The 25,388-nt window shown below is 39.6% G+C and overlaps 2 protein-coding genes across 2 annotated transcripts in view; one reads left to right on the forward strand and one right to left on the reverse strand.

The window, feature by feature from the left end:
• The first annotated feature begins 1,044 nt into the window (after positions 1–1,044).
• mrpl45 (mitochondrial ribosomal protein L45) lies at positions 1,045–10,141 on the forward strand. The gene is made up of 8 exons (XM_030734263.1): positions 1,045–1,140; positions 1,841–2,036; positions 4,542–4,659; positions 4,848–4,946; positions 6,066–6,114; positions 6,203–6,352; positions 7,702–7,875; positions 9,680–10,141. The coding sequence occupies exons 1-8, from the start codon at positions 1,078–1,080 to the stop codon at positions 9,776–9,778; spliced, it is 948 nt and encodes a 315-aa protein (XP_030590123.1). The 5' UTR covers positions 1,045–1,077; the 3' UTR covers positions 9,779–10,141.
• Positions 10,142–10,184: 43 nt separating this feature from the next.
• gpr179 (G protein-coupled receptor 179) overlaps positions 10,185–25,388 on the reverse strand; it is a 32,225-nt gene continuing 17,021 nt past the window's right edge. Inside the window, exons 7-12 of the mRNA XM_030734251.1 lie at positions 24,253–24,362; positions 22,020–22,258; positions 19,223–19,361; positions 18,978–19,080; positions 15,604–15,750; positions 10,185–15,225 (exon numbers count right to left, since the gene is read on the reverse strand). Coding sequence (XP_030590111.1) covers positions 12,193–15,225; positions 15,604–15,750; positions 18,978–19,080; positions 19,223–19,361; positions 22,020–22,258; positions 24,253–24,362 — 3,771 coding nt within the window. The 3' untranslated portion in view covers positions 10,185–12,192. The remainder of the gene's footprint in view (positions 15,226–15,603; positions 15,751–18,977; positions 19,081–19,222; positions 19,362–22,019; positions 22,259–24,252; positions 24,363–25,388) is intronic.

Below are 25,388 nucleotides of genomic sequence, written 5' to 3' on the forward strand. Positions count from 1 at the left end.
CAGTGTCAGACACATATGATTTAAACTAGAAACATCAAATCTGTGAGGTTCTGTATATGTCAGAATAATGTTCACATATGCACGAACATGTGACAAAGGATTTTGTCCATGTTTTTGTCAACTTTTAATTCAGTTATTCATCTGGCAAGTCATTTGTCTTTGGAAACACAACTTTACTTTCTCAAATGTTGTCTTGATACTTGTCAGTGGCTGTCAGTAAGTAAGCTGATGATGTCAAAATCCCAGTCAAGCTAGCTGCTATATGGATTTTATTACACTGTTTCATTTTTCGTTTTCAATAAATTCTTGTGCACATTGACTCTGGTTATTCTTATATGTAATTCCAAGTAACTTTTCTTCAAGGTATGGACATGCAGTTAGTGGGGTTAGGTTAACTGGTGATTGCCCATAGGTGTGAATATGAGTGTGCATGTTGTCTGTCTTTCTGTGTTGGCCCTGCGACAGGGTGGCGACCTGTACAGGGTGCACCCTGCCTCTCGCCCTATGACAGCTGGGATTGGCTCCAGCCTCCTGCGACCCTGCACAGGATAAGCGGAAGAGAATGAATGGATGTTCAGTCATCATTGTGCACATGAACAGAATTTTGGCACAACACCACAGAAACCTCACAGACAACGTTCAAAATCTTGATAGATTTACAGAGAGTTCAGTACTCTATTGATATTTATTTTAATTAAACGAGTTAACAATGTTACCCACATAACGGCAGCAGTTACTGTGTTATGATCAGACGTGCAGTTGTGTAAAACTTTTCATCTTCTATCAGCATCCCTGGTTTTATGTCATAGCGTGCCAGTTTTTATCAGAATGGCAGGCTGTGACAAGTTCTGTATAAACAACTCATCACAGCAAGTGAAAGTTTTATATGTACACCTTTCTCAAGATTAGGATAATAGATCAGCCAGCTTTCAGAAACCAAAGTGAGATGTTTAATGCGCCAAGTTACTTGTGTGCATGTATGTACCAAGTGCGCTAACGTTGCTCCAGCCCGTTCATGACATTAAAGTTTTATTTTGAAGTAAGCAACCGGAAGTCTTTGTCGAACATTCTGGCAAGATGGCGATGCCCATGAGGAGGGCATTGGGGGCTCTTCGCAGAACGACATGTAGCAGTTTAAAGGTACTCTAAGGTTTACGAGCACCACGTTGTAGTAAAGCATACAGTCGATATGTGGAAGAAGTAGTGCGTTTGTTTTGCTCCATATAAACGCTGCATATAATCTTACCCTGGATAGCTTTGCTAATGTGAGCTAACAGCCAAGCTATGAACACCCACATAGATGCAGGGAAACCTGTTTTTGTCAGCTAAGCTAATGCTTATTAACTGGTTGATCGACAATAATATATTTTTAATAATATATATTTTTATAGTTGACTACGTGAAGTAATTTTAAAGAGACCTTTATCTGCACATTTTCTCACAGGGGCTGTTTATTTGAACTGAAGAGATATTCTATGCTCATCCAGCAGCACTGAATTTTCATTGTGCTAAATATTTGACGTTACGATAACAGTAAATACAACTTCACAACAAATTAGTTCAATTTAATCTAAAATACATGGTATTCCAGCCCTGTACATTTGTGAGTGAAGCAAAATATCACAAACACCTGTCAGTGTAAGGGGCAAGACCCACTCAGTATTCAGCATAAAGCTTAATCAGTGTCACCAAAAACTTAAACTCTTTAGATTTTGTTTTGTTTCTGCTTTCACACTTTTACGTTGTAAAAGTAGAATTTAGGGCCAGTGAGTTTAGTGTAGTACATTAAACTTGAAGGCATCTCAGGTGGTTAAACATATATTTGTCCCCGTCCTCTCAGAATGCTGAGACATCTCTGGACGTGCAACATCCCATCCCACTTTTCCTGCCGGTCCGGACCAAGAAGCGGTACTTTATCCCTCCGGCAGTGGGAATGAAGGGGAAGAGCGAGGGAAACCCAGAGGCCAAAGCCCGAGCAGCAGGCATCGTCTTCAGGCAGCAGTACTTTGAGAGGCCCATCAATATCGCCTGCACTGGTAAAACAGACCTTAAAATGTTAGAGGTTATTTCTGATGCTGATGCACCTTGTGATGGTTAGGGTTTTAATGTCTACAGTATGACAGTCAATAATAGGGCTGGGCGATATATTGAGTTTTGAAAAAATATTGATATATTTTCAAAGGCGATATAAGATGAGACAATATTGTTTATATCGATATAGACTATGTCACATTACAATCATACTTGTAGATCCACCAGTTCACCTTTCTCTTCTCTCTCCACAACTTCACACTGCATGGCAGTGTGTAGCGACTTTGTCACTAAGTTGGCAACACCTGAAATCGTCCGCTGTGGCCGTTATTTTGTGTACATACAGCCTTCATAGTGCGTCTGTTTGTACGCTTTGGCATCGCCTGGACCTCCAAGAGTCCCTGGCTGCAGGCAAGAGGGCCCCGCTATACCACAACTCCATAGCAGAAGTTGGTTTGTACCATAAGTCACGTGACCTTAATAGCGGAAGTGGGTCTTTTTCGTGTGCTTGCAGACGCCGGCGTTGAGCGTGTGGGCCCGTTGATGTGATACGTCAGTGCATCTGTCTATAGATTTACTGAGCTGGCTAGAATGCTGCTAACTGAAGGATGGGATTTTATTCATTCAGTCTGTTTACATGTTTTGCACAGAGTACTAGATATACAAGAGTACACACAGGAGGAAGCACTCTGGTGAAGTCTACTTAACTGCAGACTGGCTTTTTAAAGAATAAGTCAGCCTTTTGCAATTTTTGCTCTGTATCTTTTCTGTTTACATTTTAATAGCACAGCTGTGAGTCTTTTTTATAGAGGAAAAAGCATTAATTTGTTTGAGGAGCATTATTATTTAAATATGCCAGTAGTTTGTTTTTGAGCAATTTCTCATGTACATCAACAGCTGAATGTTAATAAAAGTGCCCGTGTGATATTTGGTACATGTAGCTGTGACTCAGAAGTGCCTTTTTGTTCATACTTTTTGAAAAGAAGAAATATGGCGCTGTATTTCATATATTGCCATTCAGCTAAAAAATATCAATATTGTGGTCCATATCGCTCATCCTTAGTGAATAATTCTGGATATTAGCACTCATCTCCTAAGAAACTTCTATACTCACCAAGTAAGCAAGTGTCATTTTCTTATATATAAACATCAGAGTGTGAACTTCATAAAAATTATAAATAAAAACTTTATTATCTATTGGAAAGACTCTGTGTCCTGAAAATAGATATCCTACACAACTGTAAACCAAAGTTGAACCACTTAAAACAAATGAAGCATACATTAACATTTAACCCAGAAGTTTCACATTGACTGCAAAAAAAGGAGCAAGTGCAAACATCATTACTTAAAACATTTTTGTAAAATAATTAACTCAAATTTAAAAGATTCTGTTGAGAGCTACGATAATAGCTGTTGAATGTTATATAATCTGTAGATACAACATGAAACTGGGATCAACAGCAGATGTTAAAAATGTATCTGACATACTGAGGTAACAGTTTAAAAAAGACGCACTGTATATTTAATTCCCCTCCTGCTCCAGGCGCTGGAGTTCATTTTATGTAGAGCTGTTTTGTAGATAAGTATTCAATATTTTGACATGTATACTTTTTTTTAACAAAGCAAGCGTGGCAGGATCGACATGATCTTTGCACACAAGAAGACAAAGTCTACTCATGATTGTAAGGAGAGTGTATAACTAGACATAGTAAGGTTACATTTTTATGGCACATTTCAGTCGATGCAGGTTTTGGGTAAAAATATAAAGGTGGTACCTGAATGTTTCATTTGCCCATAGCTAAGAAAAACCGGGGATTACAAATACAAAATCAGGTAAGAGATTTTGGTTTTGGAGCTTTAAAAATCTAACAGTGGTATTTCTCAGGGAGCTAGCTTTTCTGAGGATCTGTTGTGAGGTATACAATGCGGATGTAGCTTAAGCCTCCTTTCTGAAGCTTAGAATGAACAGAATTTACAAAAAGGACTTAATGTTTTGTTCAGTGTGATGCAAAATGACTGACTGAGCCCTTAAGCTTAGCAGGAACATGTTTACAGAGGGCAAAGTAGAGCGTGCTTTTCCCACAGCCTTGTATAGGATGGAGGTCTTTTGCAATCACAGGTATCACCCCACCCCCCCACCGATGGCCTTTAAAAGTAAAGTGCTTCTGTGTTAGCTTCGCTTTTGAGACCTGGAAGCTCCTCTGTCTTTTATACTGTCTGTGGTTATTAGTGAAAATAGAAAACCCATTATTTTTCGATTTAAAATTAAATCTATTTCTGAGCCAGGAATAGGTGCCGTTTTGTTTATTGAGGAATTCCTTAATATGATGTCAGTGCCACGCAGAACCTCAAACAGAGGTTTTATGTTCTCTGAGTAGTATTAAATATTGTTCTTGCTAAGTCAGTTCCTGCTCAGGCAGCAGTAGTGGATTGGAAGGATTTATTTTGAAACCTTTCCCTGTTTGGAGGGTTCACACTTGCTGATCAGTGATGTCTGGTGTCTTTACCAGCGGGAATCTTCGACCCCTACATCCCCCCAGAGGGTGACGCTCGTCTTTCCACTCTGTCAAAAGACGGCCTGAAACAACGCACGGAGCAGATACGACAGAGTGCCGCCTCACAGCTGGCGTAAGATCGTCCTCTCTGTGTCTTTGTTTTGTTTCTGGTGTGCTGATACTTTGCTTTTCTGGATCTTTCTGGGAAGAACTAAGTTTGGCATGGGTGGATCTTTGTTATATTTTTCATTCCAGCTGTTTCATTGTATTCCTTCAGCTTCTCGTGGTGAACTAACTGGATTCTTTTTGATGTTGTTTCAGGATTCGTAAAATCAAAGAACACGACTCTGCGTTTACGACGAAGGATTTTGCAGAGAAAGCTCAAGAAATCTTTATTGAAGCTCACCACGCCCTGACACAGTGAGAAAATAAACCCGTCTCACTTCACGTAGTCAGCTGACGGCTCACCTCAGCCTCGCAGTCAGGGAGTGACTCTGTGACTCTGTACTGCGGCACATTCGTTACAGAAGTGAGAGACACACTCAGGCTGCCTTCTGCTCTCACAGTGAAACAGTCTTTATTGGTAATCTATAATGATAAACTGATTATCATTATAAGCCAAAGTACATTGCAGTGTAATATGATAGGCACAATGCATATTCACACTGATCAAATCAAGTCTGCAGGGGCACAAATATACACTCACTAGACAGTTTATTAGGTACACCTTGCTGGTACTGAGTTGGACCCTTTTTGCCTCCAGAGCTGCCTTAATTCTTTGTGACACAGATTCAACAAGGTGCTGTAAACAGTCCTCAGAGATTTTGGTCCATATTGACATGGTAGCATCACACAGCTGCTGCACATCCATGAGAATCTCCTGCTCCACCACATCCCAAAGGTGCTCTGTTGGATTGAGCTCTGGTGACTGACTAAGGGACCGAAAGTGTGCCAAGAAAATATCCCCTGCCTCGTTACACCACCACCACCACCCCGAGCCACTGAGACATGGCAGGATGGATCCATGCCATCCATCCAAGATTCATTAGACCAGTCGATTTTTTTTCCCCAAATTTCCATAGTCAAGTCTTGGTGAGGCTTTATGACTTGTAGCCTCAGATTCTCGGCTAACAGGAGCAGCACTCAGTGTGGTCTTCTGTCGCTATAGCTCATCTCCTTTGAGATTCCATGTGCTGTGTGATTGAGGTTGTAACACGATTCAAATTCAATTTAATAACCCTCTGACTTAAAGAAGATTGTCTTAGTTAATATTATCCAGTCATTGTAAAAAAAAAAAAACTGAAGGTAAATGTAAATTAATTTTGATTTATGAAGATACTTTGCCATGAGAACTTGAATTTGCTAGATTTTATTCTTTTGCAACAACACATTTACTCAGTAAGGATAATTTTGTTTTAGACTTTTTACCAGCTGTGAAGATGTAGAGCCTGCTGTACAGTAAAGCAGCGTGCCATGAAAAATCTCTGGTTTAGGTTCAGATTTAAAGAGGAAGATTAACACCTTCTGTCTGAATTTCAGGTTCAACAAGCAGAAACTTCACGCCCTGGTGACTGAAAGGTGTTATCCTGTAAGTTGTGAAATCCTGGAGGCAATTTTGTTTATTCGGTCCCTCATTTTATTTTAGTCAACCAGTTGTTCAACTGCATTGTGCTCAGGAGATGACAAGGGGTAACCGATACAAGACGATCAGTTGGAGGTTTGTGGCGTCCCTGGAGCCTCCCAGAGTGGTCCATGCCCGCTGTCCCGACATGGTCTCCAAAGGCAACCTGTATGGCCAGGTGACGGTCCGCATGCACTCCAAACAGGTACGACTAACGTGTTACTGGACTGTTAACCAATCAAAAATCGCAATGTAATGTAAGTGTTGGTGTGTTTCTGTTGGATTCATACAGCTAATGTGCAGAACACTTTAGAGCAAGTACATTTAGAGTTTGAGGTTGAGCTGTGATTGTGAAACAGGCTCTGGAGTGTCTCTGCTGCCTATATGAACTAAAGCCATCTGTAGTAGATGAGATAACAATGCTTCACTCACTGACAGCGTGCCTTTGTGCAAAGGACATGAATCACTTCTGAGATGCTGTTAACCTCAGCTCTGTGAGTTCTGGCAAAACACAAAGGGCCAACTTATTTAATCAAATTACATTAGAAACAGTTTATTAATTTCACTACTCGGGTGTATTAATGCTTTAATATGTACTCGCTTTTTATCCTCCTGCTTTTGTGGGAGGATGTTGTTGTCATACCGTTTGTTTGCCTGAGACTCCAAAATCACCAGGAGTTGAGCCATTAAATCTGGCATATGGATTTTTTATTTTTGTGCAACACGGTGTTCATATTCCTGGATATTTAGCATTATGAATAAAGTGATATTATACATGCATTAAGAGCAGATTATGTAGGATGGGTGCATTGTGTAGTAATATTCTTGTACACAAGAGTATAATAGGATGTGAATACCTTGTAAGTATGCATTATATCTGGCTTATTGTTATAGAAATACATTATGTAGTACACACCCTTGTACAAGAGTGCAGTATGTACTTTCTCTAAATGTTTTGCATCTGTTCTAGGATGTGGTTAGCAAAAAGTATTTGTAGAAATGTTAAAGATAATCACAGAATATTAATCTTAGTCTTGTCTATTTTTGGTCTTTTATTTTATTTGACTCTTCTCAAAAAACTGTTCAGTGTATGTTTTGATGTTTCCTTCTGCTCTTTGGCACTTGGTCACAATACTGGCGTGTCTCATGTAAGTCACTCTGTATTGGCTTGTTGAAAGATGACATAAAATGACCTTTGCTGCAGGTTTGGTTTTATTCCAGAAGCCATTTGACTTGTGAACTCACACATTTTAGACTCAGCATGTTGCTTTTGTAGCTTTCGATGTTGTTGTTGGCCGTTAGTCCTTCTATAATTCAGCTCTTATTTTCTCTATTTGCTTCAAAATTCCCCTTGTGGGACAAATGCAATATTTTCGACTGGGCTGAACTAAAGCTCGGAGCCCCTGGAGCAAGTTTTTTAGAGTTGCTGAGTTCTGCGTTTCACACAGTTGTTGTAGGAGTTATGTAAAATAAAATCCAAGGGCAGTTTCAGGTTTGTGTTCATGTCAAAGTCAGGATTTAGGCGACTGAATTAACCTCTGTTTATGTGTCCAGACTCTGGCCGTCTATGACCGCTTCGGGAGGCTGATGCTAGGAAGCGAGGAGCAGCCAAAGGACGTATTGGAGTACCTGGTCATAGAAAGACACCTCATCAACCCCTATGGCCAGTGGCGGTTACACGGAAAAATAGTGCCATCTTGGGCTCCTGCCAAGGACCCAATTATTAAGGTGAGCCTCTACACTGCTCACGTTTATCTTTTAGTAAGACAGAGGCAGAGGTCCAAGGCTCTCTTTCTGTCAAATGGTAATTAGAAAACCTTTATTAACTGGTCTGTTCATACTTCACTTTTAATGGACACATGAACAAGGCTGACAAAGTATGTTAGCTGTTGCAAGCTCTTTGATATACTAAATATACTTCAGCCTTTTTCATAAAAAAAAAAAGTTGCGTTTGACCTCTGTCTCAATTCCGCTCCAGACGTCTTTCCTGAGACTGTCTGGACTTCTCAGGGTCTTCTATTCTGCATTTTTAATCTCCATGTACTTCACTGACAGTATTTCTATGGGCCTGAGAGGCCAGAGCCTTGAAGGAATACATTGCTGTCCACATTTCATGTCACACTGTGATATAGAGCACCAAGAGAGCACTTCAGTTCAATTTGAGCTCTTCTTTTCTAGCTGCCACAGCAGGCCAAACCTTCCTAAGGTTTATAAATCCTGCTTCCTCGGTGGCTAAAAACTTTGACCCAGCACAAAAATTACAGTTCCAATAACCAGACACGTTACAAAAACGATTAAATGTGTCGTACGTGTGTGGCTTGCGCGGCTCTCACTTGTACAATCTGAAAAAAAGAAGGGAAGTCCGCTTTACCTCAAGACTATTTAGCAAACTAGCAACAACACTTCTAAGCTAAAAAAGAAGCTCTGTTATCAGATCTCTGCCTCCTCAGTTTTCATCAGAAGAGAGCCCGTGCTGCTGATTGAGCTGGATGTGTTTTATATACTGGGGGTTATATTTTCCCTCTATCACCCCTGAAATTTATGCTCATGCATTTATGCATATATGGCATTTTACAACAAGGTGAAATTATACAATAATTTGCACCATAACAGGTTAAAATCTACACTTTTCAGCGACTAAAGTCAAAACTAAAAGATGATCTTATTTTGTATGCCAAATATAATTTGTAAATTACTGAAAATATACATTAGAGCAGCATTTGAGTTAAAGGTGGTTAATTGCTTACCGCTGCTGTCATCTGCTGCATTAAGTTGAATCTCCTATAAGTTGCTTCCATGCAAACGTGTCAGTGAGATTCAGTAAATGAAAAACAAAGCAGGAGGCTGAAATAGGAGATGACTTGCATTAAATGCATCGCTGCCGAGAGTGTAACCACCTTAAACGTGTGAGTCAGCCCCTGCTGTGTCTCAGATATTCATGGCAGATGGAGCTGTAATGTTGCCTGGAAGGTGTTTTTTTTTTTCTTCCATCAACATCAGAGATCTGCAAAAAGTGTTAGTCATACTGTCAAAAAAATATGAAGTTGGTATACTCAACACCTCGTGCTTTATCTATCGATGATATGTGATGGTGTCAGCTGTGAACAAGTGCAGCGTGTTGTCTCTTACTCAGTGTTTAGACCAAGAAAGCAAAGGAACTGTATGTCACCTGTAATGGACTGAATATGTGTATCCTGATCCCTAATCCCAGTGAGCTTTCATTCTAATACCAATACTCTAATGAATTCTTACTCTAATACTCAGTCACTGACTGAGCTATTGATCATTTCTCAGTCAGCAGCAGGTACCTTAAAATGTGTTTTAGGTTTGATCACTCAGGCTACACTAAACAGCCTTTCTGCTGTTCTGAATGTTGGTCTTGAAGGTTGATTACTATTGGAACAAAATCTGCTGTTACATGTCTTGTGGAAATCATTAGGATTTGAGAGTGTTATTTAAATAAAATTCCACTTTTTTTCACCCTAAATGTTGATTTGGAAACAGTGCTTATCTTCTCCTCTCGCTCTTTCAGACGGTCATGATTCCCGGTCCAAAGCTGAAGCCAGGTCAAGAATTTGATGCCCTAAACTATGAAGTTCCTAAACCAGAGGCAGTGCAGTGGTCTAAATGAGCCACCAGGTGGCACTGCTCCTTTCTTTAAACCACAGGAGGACTGTATTCATGGGCCAAGTGCTGTTTAAAAAAAGTTGGCTGTAGCTGGTTATAATTTGTCCACTTTGGCAGGAAACCAGACTTCCCTATGAGGGTTGTTTCTGTTTGAAAAAGGATTTTGGCTGTTGAGGCACAGGAAGCAGCAGGTGAGTTTGAGAATGAACAAAGTGCTGCAGAGTGAAGCCAATAAAACAGCTTTTTTTTTTCCTCCATAGAAGATCATACAACAGTGTGACAGCTCTTTTCATGATGGTTTTTGTCTCAAACTCTTTGTTTCATGCAGTTTAATGTCCATATGTAAGAAATAAAATGCTCAGATATACAGAAATGGAATCATTTATTTCTGTGATGGGTATGCTCAGGAAATGTGAAGTGTCCCACCTGGTTTTTGCACAACTTAATGTAAGCACAAATATATATATATGTATATAATTTTTTTTGTGCCAACAATTTTCAGTACACTCATTAAAAAAAAAACAAACACAAACATTGCTTACAAAACTAGATCAGTCCATTGACAAAAAACTTGGAGCCATGTTTAACATTAAAATCACTATATTACACTGTAGCAGCAGAGGAGCTGATGATAACCACCACTGAATATCAAAGAATATTTGTTTGCATGAACATGTAGCTTAATTACATCTTAACTGAAAACTGCTGACGTTTGAAGTCCAGAATCTTCCCATATTTGTCTATTTTTTTTAAAAACTGGCTCAAATTTATGAGCAGTGATTCAGAACTTAAAGTAATATTCACTAATGTGATACACTGAAATGTCAAGCACAGTCTCAATGTGAAGAAGTGATTAGCTCATAATTAATATCTAATAATTATAAGACCTGTCTTTAAAAAAAACACTTTTTTTTTTTAATGATTTCATGTTGAAGGAATTTTTAAAACATCTCATCTCATAAGTGGTCATTCCTTTAGTGACCAAGGAATAAGTGAGTATTCCTGTGTTGCGAATCACTTCACGTTTTTGGCTTTAAGTATTATTTTGTGCATTAAAAAAGTGGTAATATGGTAGCCATTTTTCTACACTCGCTCTTTTCATGTCTTTACTCGACACTTACAGAGAAGGCTTGAAAAAGTAGCTACTCACCGAACGACAAGGAAAACATTAGGATCATTTCCCCTGAAAGCTCTTTCACTTTCTGGGATGTAGCTTTAAGTAGTAATTTGTGCATAGAAAAAATTTCATACTTGGAAAGTAATCAGCCTAATCAACAAATAGGTTAGCAGACTAGTCGTGCTAGCTGCAGCGTTTTTAAAAGGTGACTGCAAATTGCCATATATTTGCTGTGTAAATTTCACAGTGTTTATAATGTTAATATTGTCCCACTTTTAGTCTAACTGGTGTCCAGACCACACCATCCACATACATGGAAATGCCATAGTTTTATAAATGTTCAGATGTAAAACAATCATGCAGGTTTCGATACACTTTAAGGGGTAGAATTGTGAGGGTGTTCATGGGGACTTATGGGTTATTATGATTCAATTAAGGGGACCTGTTGAGCTTATGAGATGACCACATTAAGGGATATCCCCGCTCAGTTACATCGAATAGAGAGCACAGTAGAAAAAAACTGAAACCTAGCTTTTGGCTCACAGGGATAATTTGCACACACTGTCATTAAAAACTCGTGACTGTGCTTAAATATGATCAACTACCAATGTGACACTATATGGATGTGTGTGTGTATATAGTCAATTAAGCAAAAAGGTATGCATAGTTTTATCAATACTTTTGAAATGTAACTGCATATCCAGTGTATTCCTGCTTGACATTTTATTCTTTATTTTACATTTTTTAATGAAAATTGAGTCATGCGGTGTACGTTCATATGAGGCAGGAATATTCCAAAGTGTCTTCTCTGAGAGTGCTGTGGACTTAACTTGAGCTCATTTTAGCTCAGCCATCAACGTGCTCTAATCTCATGGCAAAATTGTTCGTTGTCAGTTAAGCAAACACAAAAACACAAAACCCTTTTCATTTAATATGTGGGATAGAAACAGGAAGAAAGGGCGCTTCATCTAATTGCTTTAGATGCCCTTCTATCACTGAACAAATGGCTTTCTGCATTTCATTTAATGGGGTACATAAATCTTCTCTATATGCATTAGTAAAAAATAAATGTATTTTCAGGCAGCTTTGCACAGCCTGTAGTGTCCAGCTTATCAAGTCTGGCCTTCTAGGTTCTTAGACATGTGGGCATGCCCCAGCTGGTTGGCAAACTTGAAGTAATTCAGTTTAGTCTGTAATTAATATTTAATAATCTGTCAGAAAGGAATTTTGTCATTGCCAGCTGCAGGGAAGCTCTTCTGTAGCTGAGTCTGTAATCCACGAGTAGCTAGGGAAGTGTAAGGTTACAGGTCAGGTGGAAATACAAGAGCCTCAGCAGCACACTCTGCATCATCCTCTTCATCTTCCTCTGGGATATTCTCAGGCTCCCATGTAAAGACATCTGATGCATTGTCTGTGAATGAGCCAGATGTGCTCCTTACCATCTCCCAAGGGCACAGAGCATCTCGCCGGCCCAGAGCTAAATTTGCTTTAGACTCATCTGTTTGCTCGGAGCTCATGTCTGCTGGAGTCTCTTCTACACTAAGGCGGCTCTGACTTTCTGTGACATCCTTGTCACTGTTGGGAATATCATTTTTGTCTGCTCCATTGCTATTTTGCTTTTGGAATGTTTCAGCTGTCTCCCACGGACAAACGTCTGTCCGAGTGCTGTCTTGTTTTTGGAGAGTTTTCGGTTCTCCTGTCTCCCACGGACAAACGTCTGTCCGAGTGCTGTCTTGTTTTTGGAGAGTTTTCGGTTCTTCTGTCTCCCACGGACAAACATCTGCCCGTGTACTGTCTTGCTTTTTCAGAACTTTTGCTGTTTCTGTTTTCAAAGGAGAAACATCTTCCTCAGAAATCCCCTTTCTTTGTAGTTTATCCGATGCGTTTGATACTTCAGTTTTGACCATCCCTGTTTCTTCTGTCTCCAATGGACAAACATTTGTCTGAGCAGTGTTTTGTCTTACATAGCTCTCATATGTTTTGGGGATCTCTGGCGTTCCTGATTCTGGTTCCTCAGTTTCCCATGGACAAACCTCTGCCGGCCTTTTAAGTTCTTGTGACATTGTTTTGGTAGCAGCAGCTTTTTCAGGTAGTTCTGTTTCCCAGGGGCATACATCAACTCTTGTGCTGTCTTTCCCGTCAGTATGTTCTGAAGTACCTTTCAAAAGCGAGGCATCTGTTTCTGAGTCTTCTGGATTGTCTTGTTCACTTTCCCAGGGACAAATATGTACCTTGATTGTCATTTGCGGAGTTGAGTCTGTATTTGTTGGCTCTGTGTTACTGTCTTCCCATGGGCAAATATCTTCTTTGATTGTAGGGGGATCAGGGAAATCCCATGGACAACTCGCTGCTGTTTTGTTCATCTGTTTACCCCAGTTCATGGCAGGTGATATAGCATGGTATTGTTGCTCATTATTTAAAATTTCTTTTGATGCACCAGGATAGATGGCGGCTTTCATGACCTCTCGTTGAAGGGGCACTGTCAGTGTTCCCCTGTTTTCCAAAGGATTTAAGTTTTCATATACACCTTCAGCCTTGTCTTGCACATCCCATGGACAAACATTAGCATATTCATTATCTTGTCTTACTGAAGGCTGGGGAGTTTCTGCAGTCTCCCAGGGACATATGTCCAATACATCTTTTAAAGGTTGCTGTGCCTGTGAATCTTTAGAAAGGATAGTTTTAGAGACAACTGGAATATCCTGCAATTCAGAAGGATGCACTTCACCATGACCACTTTCTTTTCTTCTCACGTTCCCTTGCTCTTGAGATTCCCATGGACATACATTAGAACGTTCAGATACCTGTGATTCCCAAGGGCAGATATCTGCTTTAATGCTCTGCTGCTTTTTTGGTCCCTCTCCTTGCTGTAAAGCACTAGCCCCATCCCATGCACATACATCTGCATGGGAAACATTACGGGTTGGTGTAATTCGATAACTACCTCTTCTGTGAGTTGAAGGAGTTCTGGAGCTGCTGGCCGTGTCCCAAGAACGTATACTACTACGTTTACTGCTCTGCCTCGATAATAGCAAGTTTTCATATGTGCCATCTTTGTGCATATCATCTGAATCACATGGATGGATGGAAGATTTTACAATGACGAGCCTTCGTGGGCTTCTGTCAGAGGAATCCCCAGAAGACAGTCTGACTGCATTCTGCTTCACAAGACATGGTTTTCCATCTGCTGCTGTCGTATTTCTTTTCTGCAGTGACCTCTTTTCAATGCTAGGATGTCTTGATGTTCCTGACCTTGGTGTTGTTGAAGCACTTTCCTGGCTTTTTTGTGAAATGGAATCCTCTCTATTTAAACTTCCATCCTTACTGGACCTGCTAGCTGCATCCACGGATGCCATAAATGTTTTCACAGTGAGCCACTTAGCACTGGTGGTGGTGCGGAAGGAGAAAACACGCTGATCCTTTGCCACCTTTGGTCTTGGAGAACCTGGTGCACTTGTAGACACTGGAGAGTTGGTGGACTCAATTTCACCTTGTAGTCCTTTGTCCACAGAAGACTTCTTTTCTACAGGTGGTAAATGGTCCCAGGGACAGATAAGTGCGAGTGGAGATGGTGGCCTTTTTTCTTCACCATTCTCAGAGTTTGCATATGTTACATGCTTCTGGTTTCTGTCACTTGACTGTTCTGGCTCCACCTCCCAAGGACAGACTTCAGCCTTGTCAAATGACTCTGATTTGAGAGCGCTCCTGGTCTGGTCACTTATAGAAAGGCTTGGCCTTGACCTTACTGTGTTGGATCTGTTAACCTTCGGTATGTTCTCCATAGAATGGCTGCTAGCTGAGGTTAGGCTCCAAGATTTGTGTAGTCTGTTGTGATCAGGATGCAAAAGATTTGTATCAATTGTCAGATTCTGGGCGCTGGCTGACTTACAAACCCCTGGTGGTATATCCAAGGAGTCTGTCTCAGATCGCTGCGAGGATCTCTTCACAGTATTGGTCCTTAATGTGGAGGTGTGCAAGGAAGAGTCTCTTTCCCTGACATAGTGATGATCACTTTGGGACTTGCGCATGGATGGTGAGGGTGATGGGGTTGCTGACTTCACTGACTTCATTGAACTTCTGTAACTGATACTGATGGTATCTGTGGACCTTCTAAAAGAGTCAGAATGATTCTCACTTCTACTGCGGAAGGATCCATCTTTCTCCTCACGGCTACACTGCCGGCTCATTGTTTCTGGGATTTCTGCAATGCGTTTTATAAGGGATCTCCCCAGTGCACATCGAGAACTTCGCTTTTTTGGCAGATGAGGGTTGTTTGCAGCCATCTTCTTAGTCTTGTGGACTTCTAACTGGGCATATAACTTCTTCAGTTCATCCTGATGCATATAAAGAAGGAAGGGAATTGATGATGGGACAGAGGTTGAAATGATTGAGGAGAAGAACAGATAAGGAGAGTCAGAGGACAGGTAAAGTGTAAGAAGAACACAGTTTAGGATAAAAAAAAAAGGATTAAAGGGTGGAGAAAGGTCATACAATATATTCAGTCCACAGCTGACTGTATTTACTGCTATGTTATGATTCCATTTATAACATGTTTAACACTTGTTTATTGAGTCTACTGGTAAACATAGTTAAAATTCAGGGATAATTATTTTTCCTTGTTTGAATGTGACTTTTGGAATTTCTTCCATATTGTCTACATTATGTCCTAGTGCAAAGTGATAACATCGTTCTGTGGAGCCAGTAGTGTTTACCCGAAAGTCATCAGGGTCCACACTGTGCTCACTCCATGCAGAGTGAAAACTGCTGTTGAGGTAGGAGCCAGAACGCCGCAGGTCAACTTCATCTTCATACACTTCTGCTGCAATCTCCTCTCTCCCAGGTTTGGAGACATAAAGGAACTGTAAAACACACAAGCACATGTAAGATTATGGTTTTTGAGCAAGTACAATCTATAAGTAATAATACCACATACAAAAAGAAGTCTTAAACTTAGTTTAACCAGAAGCACTGGTAGGAAGGCTTTCTGTCTCCTGAATCCAAGCTGGAAGCTGGTTCCACAGAAGAGGGGCCTGAAAGCTGAAGGCTCTGCCTCCCATTCTACTCTTAAATATCCTAGGAACCACAAAGTAAGCCAGCAGTCTGAGAGCTGTAATGTGGTGATACAGTACTATGAGGTCTTTAAGATAAGATGGGGCCTGATTATTCAAGACCTTATATGTGAGGAGAAAAATTTTAAATTAAATCCTGGATTTAACGGGGAGCCAATGAAGAGAAATCTGCTCTCTCTTTCTAGTCCCTGTCAGTACTCTAGCTGCAGCATTTTGGATAATCTGAAGGCTTTTCAGGGAGCTTTTAGGACAGCCTGATAATAATGAATTACAATAATACAGCCCAGAAGTAATAAATGCATGAATTAGTTCTTCAATGTTACTCTGAGACAGGATGTTTATAATTTTAGGAATGTTGCACAAATGCAAAAAAAGAAGAAAAAAAAAAAGCAGTCCTACATATTTGTTTAATATGTGCATTGAAGGACATATCCTGACCAAAAATGACTCCAAGATTTCTCACAGTGTTACTGGAGGCCAAAGTAATGCCATCCAGAGTAAGTATCTGGTTAGACACCATATTTCTAAGATTTGTAGGACCGAGTACAAGAACTTCAGTTTTATCTGAATTTACAGTAGAAGCAGGAAATTAGAGGTCATCCAGGCCTTTATGTCTTTAAGACAATCCTGCAGTTTAACTAATTGATGTGTGTCATCTGGCTTCATGGATAGATAATGCTGGGTATCATATGCATAACAATTAAAATGTATGCAATGCCTATAGGAAGCAATATAGTGTAAATAAAATTGGTCCTAGCACAGAACCCTGTGGAACTCCATAATTAACCTTAGTGTGTGAAGAAGACTCCCCATTTACATAAACAAATTGGAGTCTATTAGAGAAATATTATTCAAACCACTGCAGTGCAGTGGTTTGAATACTTATGGCATGCTCTAATCTCTGTAATAAAATGTTATGGTCAACAGTACCAAAAGCTGCACTGAGGTCCAACAGGACAAGAACAGAGATGAGTCCACTGTCAGAGGCTGTAAGAAGATCATTTGTAACCTTCACTAATGCTGTTTCTGTACTGTGATGAATTCTGAAACCTGACTGAAACTCTTCAAATAAACCGTTCCTCTGCAGATGATCAGTTAGCTGTTTTACAAATACTCTTTCAAGAATCTTTGAGAGAAAAGGAAGGTTGGAGATTGGCCTATAATTAGCTAAGACAGCTGGGTCAGTGATGCTTTTTAAGTAATTATTTAATTACGGCCACCTTAAAAGCCTGTGGTACATAGCCAGCTAATAAAGACAGATTTATCATATTTAAGATTGAAGCATCAATAAATGGAAAGACTTCTTTGAGCAGTCTAGTAGGAATGGGATCTAATAAACATGTTGCTGGTTTTTGAGAGAAGCCAATTGAATCTAATAATAGATTAAATGTGAAATTAAAATTGTTGAGGCTGTCATTTTCAGCAGCTACATGGATGTTAAAATCACCCACTATAATTATTTTATCTGAACTGAGCACTAAATCAGATAAAAAGTCTGAGAAACTCTGAGTAAGGACCAGGTGGACGATAGATAATAACAAATAAAACAGATTTTTGAGTTTTCCAATTAGGGTGGATAAGGCTCAGAGTCAGGCTTTCAAATTAATTAAAACTCTGGGTCTTTGATTAATTAATAAGTTGGAGTGGAAGATTGCTGCTACTCCTCCTCCTCGACCTGTGCTTTGAGGATTCTGACAGTTAGTGTGACTTGGGAGTGTTGATTTATTAAAACTAACATATTCATCCTGCTGTAACCAGTTTTCTGTAAGGCAGAATAAATCAATATGTTGATCAATAATTAAATCATTTACTAACAGAGACTTGGAAGAGAGAGACCTAATGTTTAATAATCCATTAACTGTTTTACTCTTTGGTGCAGTTGAGGATGCTATATTGTCTTTTCTTTTTGAATTTTTATGCTTAAGTTGTTTTTTTGCAGGTTTTTGGGGTTTTTTTTTGGTGGTCTGGGAGCAGGCACCGTCTCTATGGGGATGGGGTTATGGGGGGATGGCAGGAGGAGAGAAGCTGCAGAGAGGCGTGTAAGACTGCAACTCTGCTACATGGTCTCAGCCAGAAATGACAGCTGCTCTATCCAAAGTGGAATGGATGCAATCTCTCCTAAAAAGACCGGGTGTTTCCCCAGAAACTTTACCAGTTATCTATAAAGCCCACATTTTTTGGTATGTTAGTAGCATGTAGCAAATATGTGCAACACTGGCTGGCTTTAAAGTAGAACCAGTCTGTGCTGAGTCAGTAGTGATCATCATTAGCATTATATAGAGTCACATATTTAGCATACAGTTGAGTTACATGCTAACAGTAGTGAATGGTAGAATAATTGTGTACCATTTATCTCATTACCATAACAGAGTCCTGGAAAAGCCAAAGGTAACAAGTTTGACAATGCATTGCGATTTAGTTTAGAATTTTAAGAGGTAATAATTATACTAAAATAATGCATTTGACATGGTAGTAATCCTGAATGACTGAGAACATGCATTACAAAATCTGTAGCTTGACACGAAGGTGGGTTAGTTTTCACTACTGGTAAAAACATTAATGTAATTTACACACTAATTTAATTTAAATAAACCTGAGCCGCTGCCAATAATTGCAAAGAGTAGTGATGATCACAAGGTTATTCACATGATGGGCAGCTGTGGCTCAGGAGGTACAGCTGGTTGTCTAGCTGCTCCAGTCTGCATGTCCAAGTATCCTTGGGCAAGATACTGAACCCTGAGTTACCCCTGATGCATCCATCGGAGTGTGAATGAGTGTACAAATGTTAGATAAGATGCTTAGGTATTTAAAAAAACAACAACCAAAAAAAACACACACAAAAAAAACTTGTATGAATGTGTTTGTTTGGGTGAATAAGGCTTGAAGCAAAAAGTGCTTTGAGTGCTCAGAATAGAAAAGCACTATATAAGTACCAGTCTATTTACCATGACCTTTTTTTTCTATTCTGACTGTATAATTAGTCTACTTTGGCACTATGATATAAAAATGCAGAATACCTTGGGAACAAAGAGCAGGGCGAGTGTCACAGTGATGGTGACATGGGTGTGTACGAAGGAGAGCAGCAGCATCCAATCAGGATGGAGAGACGGAAAGGTGAATCTGAGGGAGGCAGAAAATATACAGTCATGTTAGTGCATACTGCCTTTGTACTTTGTACACAAATACAGTGTTGAGGATTTGATGAGCTGTGCTGCCTTTCTTTTCAGACACATCGACCTCAGTAGTCTTGATTGCTGTTTACCGGAACAGGTGGAAGAGGGAGGAGAGAAGCAGCTCGTTGTGGATAGCGATGCCCATGTAGCGAGGTTCATGGAAAGCTGAGGGCACCGGCCTGACGGCGGTCCACAGGGAACTCCCCCAGCACAGGAACAGAAGCTCAGCTGTGGCAGAATAAATCATAATCACTTCAGGAAGTTCAGGAGTAAATAGTACACATATCTTGAGGTGCTTTATGCTGTAAGCTAGAGACACTAATACTGATGACATGTTAAATGCTGTGAAACTGCAATCAAGGAACTTTCATTGCAGTTGATATCAGCAAAGAATTTATTTTTTAAGGTAAATTCTTGTTTCATACCATGAAGCTTTAGTTTAATGGTCAGCTACAACTACAACTTATCCCTTTTGCTTTTTAACCTCCAAATGAATTCATCTGGATAATGTTAGTGGATTGCTCAGGAACTGATGCCTTGTATTTCTTGCCCGAATGGGTTTCATTGTCACAACGCTGCCTTCTAAATGCCTCACCCAGGTGGAGGGACATTATGTTTTCACCCCTGTGTGTTTGTCTGTCTGAGTGTTAGCAACATTTCTCAAAAGGTTTTGAACCAAAATTGATGTTTTGTGAAAATATTCCTCAGGGGCCAAAGAACATGTGATTTAATTTTCAAAGGTCAAAGGTTAAGGTCAATAACATTTTTCCAAAATTAAAAAAATCTCTATGCCTCATCATTGCTGAAATTTTAAAAGTCATATCTGTGAATTCTTCATCTATCATGATGAAATTTGATACTCAGATATAAACAATTACTGCTGATAATTCATTGTTTTTTTTCTATTTTAAATTAATATATAATCAGACAAAGTGACCCACAAACCCTACACAAAAATCACATACACCTGTACATAACCTGTATAAAATATATCCAGACTATCTCTATATGCCATTATCTGTAAAAATCTAAAATAATATTTTACAGTTTTTTTTAAGCCAATAAAATTAATTTCTAGTCTTTGTGATCTAGTAATTTATGATGGGGTATGACAACATTGGGTGGTATCTATTGCAGTGTAGTATCAGAATATAGAGTGCCCTTCTAGTTTATTATTACTTCAGTGCAAAAGCATAAAAATATACTTGTAATAAACTATAACAATCCTAAAGTTTCATATTCAAGCACTTACCCATTCTGATAAGACTACCATATATTTCAGTCAGAGTTATTTTTTTAATCATAAGAGGATCGATTACGTTCATTTCCAGCTCCACATTTTCATCCTTGGATTTTGCTAATGTAGCTTTGCATGATTCACAGTTCAATATAAGCCTTATTTATGTTAAATAAGTTAAACAACAACCAGTTTAACTGCTGTTCCATGAAGTCCATCCCAACTTGAGCCAGAGTTGTGTGCTCTATATGAATATATTAGGAAGATCTGCCTATCCCAGCTGTCATATTGCAAGAGGCAGGGCACACGCTGGACATGTTACGAGTCCATCACAGCTCACTGACATCATACGTTTCCAAACGTAGAAAAAGCTGTGCAAAACCAAATATTTCTGATCAGTCTGAAGTGTGAGCTTTAAGTTCACAGGAATTACTTGACCTTAATATTTGAAACACTTTGCCATATTCATTTTACCATCCATCCATCCATCCATCCATCCATCCATCCATCCATCCACATGAAAGAACACATGAAATATTACACCGTGTCTTTATATATTTAGCACAGACAATGCAAATGCAGAAGCAGTGTGTGAAAAACTAAGGAATTAAGAAGATAAGTAGCAGCCAGGTGCTGCTACTCAAATACACTTAATTGATCATCAGCAAATGTGAGCACCTCTGTGAAAGCAGAAGTCTGGGCAGTTTGCCGGTTTGGAGCATTCAGGTGTGTGTTAACACAATGGCAAGGAGGAAAGACATAAGCACTGCCCAGCAATCTAGGAAGTGATATACGGCCATTTCCAAACCATCTGAAATCCATCATTCTACAGTGGGAGATTATTCACAAGTGGAAAACATTCAAGACAGCTGTCAATCTTCCCAGGAGTGGACATCCCAGCAAATTCAGCCTGAAGTCAGACCATGCAATGCTCAGACAAACTACAAAAAACTCAAGAGCTACATTTTGAACTCTACAGGCCTCAGTTAGCATGTTAAATGTTAAAGTTGATGACAGTACAGTTAGAAAAAGGCTAAACAATTATGCCTTGTTTGAAATAGTTGCCAGGAGAAATCCTTCACTCTAACAGGAACATGACAACATGGCGGAGGTTTGCAAGGCTGCATCTAAACAAACTACAAGACTTCTACCACAATGTCCTTGACAGACAAGACCTGAGCTTGGCTATAATATGAACCTGACTGAAATGCTGTGGTGGGACTTTAAAGAGCTGGGTATAAACGAATGCCTGCAAACCTTAAAGAACTGAAGCAAAGCTATAAAGAAGAGTGGGCGTGAGAGACTGATAAAGTCATACTGAAAACAATAACTTCAAGTTATGGCTGCAAAGAGGTGGTTCTACAAGCTACTGAATCATTAGTTTTTGTAAAATAAATAATGACACATATAAGGTAGTATTTACCTCACTCTGAGGCCTGCTAAGGAGCAGATTATCTTTAATATGTTCTGATACATAAAGCCTTAGAGCTTTCTTTTTAACATGACTGTACATAGATATAGATATAGATATGGGTGTCCTTTGAGATTTAATAGAATCCCTATGGGGGATTAGGTTACATGCAGTTACTGTATGTTTAATGATATTACTGATACTTTTTTTCACATGTTCTCTGTCTGCTGCCACTCACCCACAGCCATCATGTAGTCCCAGCGGTCCAGGTAACACAAGTTGAAGCCCTGTCCGTCCGGTGTGTTGGTTGTGACGAATACTGGGATATTCCTGTCCCGATTCTGCAGGATACCCACTGTCCATGCACACAGGAACCAGCTGACTGTCATCAGCATCACTCCCAGAATCCTCAGCAAGTGGAGGCTGGACATGTAGGGCATTCTCTGGGCCGTGCGTGACAGGAACACCTTCAGCACTCTGTGCAGAGGCAAGAGTCAGTGTTTGAGTCCTAAAGACTAACTGATGCAACTTTGTTGTAGTGAACAATAAAATCAGACATTGTGTGCTAAGCTTAGCCTGGTGAATTTAATGTCACTTAAATATGAAATATCCAGAGAAATGTCTTTGTCTGAGGGAGCTCTTTGATCATGGTATTAGTTTGGGATTATTTAAAGTGAGTTCAGACACTTAATATACAGAGGAATGTGACACATTCCCCAAGATATCTGTGGATGACCTAAAGTTGTGATCAGTGGTTTACATACACTCATCATGGGCATGAATGCCATGGCAAGTTTGGGTTTTCAATGATTTCCTGGAACTGTTTGTTTTCCAGGGTGCAATGATTGTACAGCATCCATCTTTAATGACTTTAACAAACAGGAATTGCACACGTTTGAATTTCTTTTGGAGTTTCTCTAATCTACACAGAGTCAAAAGCATACATACAGGTTTAAATATATACATACACTCAAATCTTTTAATAAGCGGTGCTGAAGGTTCTACGGTGTCTTTCACGTTGACAAAGCAAAGGCATATTAACTTCTCATTAAAGATCATGATGGACTACAACTGGTAGTTTCTCTTTGCCAGCATAAAAAAAATTTGTTTGAGAGCACTCACTGGATTGACCAACATTCAGAACAAATATAATAAATATATATCCTGTTTTTAATATATTTAAATTTTGATGATATATTCTTGGAAGCATGCTCTTTTAGTTTTACTGCTTAAAATATTAGTACACTGTACACCATTAAAAGCGGTCAACGCTGGAATGTGTTACTACAACAAACACGTTTCTGGTGAGATAAAACCTGTTAAACTGTGCTTACATGTGTTTCTACAGTATATCACTAGAGGTTTATTTGAAAGCACGGAAGTCAGAAACAAAGTCTTAGCATTTATGGAGCACAGTGTAAAGGTTAGCTAACTTTAAGCTGCTGGTTACGCCAACAGGATATGTGTATAAATTAATCCCTTTCGTTTCTATAACATTACACAGTCTGCAAGGTAACTGTTTTAACTTGGTTTTAAAATTAATAGTTTTGTAATCTTATAGTTTTGTTTGCTAAAAAAAATTATAAGATAGATATCGTACAAGATATGTTCCAGTAAAATGTTTAACTAAATATTTTACTCAGTGAAGTTTTTCATATATTTTTCAACAAAATTGCGCATTCATTCAAAATCATGACGCACAGTTTTGTGATGTTTAACGAGAAGTCATTAAACATTAAACAGAGGTCAAGATAATCTGGAATTATTGAGTATTAACTATACTGTGTGTTAGCATCAGCTGCTATTAGTGCTAACCGCTCACAATTCAGCAGACCTGGGTGGGTTTGGTTTTTTTATTTTGGTTTCTCTTTTTCTCTTTCCTCTCTCTCTGTTTTACTCTCAAATAGTTGCCAGTTGAGCTTGTGTCTGGTCTCTGCCTAAGGGTGGAGTTTCTTGGTGTGGGTCTGCCCTCCCACACCTGTGGGCGGTTGTATCATCGAGCTATAAGAAGGACAGGTGGTGCCACAGTTCCCTCCCAGGCTGCCCAAGAGCCTCGTTTGGAATCTTCTGGTTCAAGAATCAACTTATCCACAATCTGGCGACAGCTCAAGCTGCTTTGCTTCTCCCCCTCTCCACCACCTGAACCTCTGGACATCAGTGACTTACACCCAGCCTGCCTGCCCACTCTCCACTTGCTACCTGATAATACCCACCTGCTGGCCTAGTACCCCTTCTATCCCCTTCTCATCCAAATAAGGCGTGATCGTTTCAGTTTTCACATCAACCAGCAACATCCACTTCCTGGACAACAAATTAACTCTCATCCTCTCCCGTGATCCCTCTCGCAATAAAGACTGCCCACTCACAGCTCCTTGTTCAGTCATTTTCTTTGCAATAAAGTTCTCTTAGTTAAAATATGTGTTGAGTTGGTTTCGTGGGCCCAGCAAACCAAGCATTACGCCATAACCTACCTGTACATCTTCAGTGTAACTGTGCCGTAGACAATGGAGAAACCGAGCATTCGCACCCAGCGGAGCAGGATGCACCTGAAGGTGCTTGGCCTGAAGTACATGATGAAGACCTGCAGAGATAGAGAGAAATGCTTACTAAAAAAACCACAGCTACATACAAGAGGGTAACCAACAGTTTCTACTTGTGTACAGGTAGTATTTCTCCACTATATGACAGGACATTACAGTACTGTGCAAAGTCTCAAGCTGCCCCTCACTTCTTTATATTTTGCTTCCAAGGAGCCAGACTTTCTTATTTTGTTTTTTAAAGTGGCCTGGAGGGATAGTCCTCCTGGCTTTCAGAAGGTACTTCAAATGTTTTCTTTGGACATTGGCTGCTTTTTCAGCATTCATTTTCACTTCAGTCCTTGTATCCATTTTCAGATGAACCACTTTTGTGTCTACACATAAAATACAACTTTTAAATTGTACCTTTAAACAATGTGTTACTAACAGTCTGTTTCAAAAACAAAATTGTTCTTATTTCTTTAGTTGAATCTATGAAAAATGCCAAAGATAAAACAGTTTGACAAGAATAAAAGTGCATTTTTTTGCACCAACAAGGAGATTCCCAAGAAGCTGCATGCCAAAAACCTGGCATGTCTTGGCATGTGTGCAACGTGTCTTTAAAAATTGTGAAAAAAAAATGGGCAAGTGGAGGGCAAAAGGAGAAGTGACAGGTCTAAAAAAAAATCTGCAACAGATTAACAGAATCTAAAAGTCATGTCCTAAAGAAACAGGACACAGGAAGATGCATCTGGCCCTTCAGCTGATCCATCAGCTCAGTGAAGCCTCATCAGAACAGGCGGACATATACCAGATTACACAAGAACTTGACTGAAAAATCAGTGGCAACAGGTTTTAAGGAATAATGAATCAAAATGTGAAATTTTTGGTTCAAATCATCATCAATATGTATGGAGGAGGTTAGAAGAGATGTGAGTGTCTGCATCCATCTGTAAAACGTGGTTCTGTCATGCATTTCAGCCAGTGGTGTTGGGAATCTTGTCAGAATTGTTGGAATTATGAATGCACAAAAGTACCATTAGATTTTGATCCACCATACTGTCACGGTCCTGGGCCGATGTGTTCTTTTG

This window comes from Archocentrus centrarchus, chromosome 1 (assembly GCF_007364275.1).
Source record: "Archocentrus centrarchus isolate MPI-CPG fArcCen1 chromosome 1, fArcCen1, whole genome shotgun sequence".
Lineage (NCBI taxonomy): Eukaryota > Metazoa > Chordata > Actinopteri > Cichliformes > Cichlidae > Archocentrus > Archocentrus centrarchus.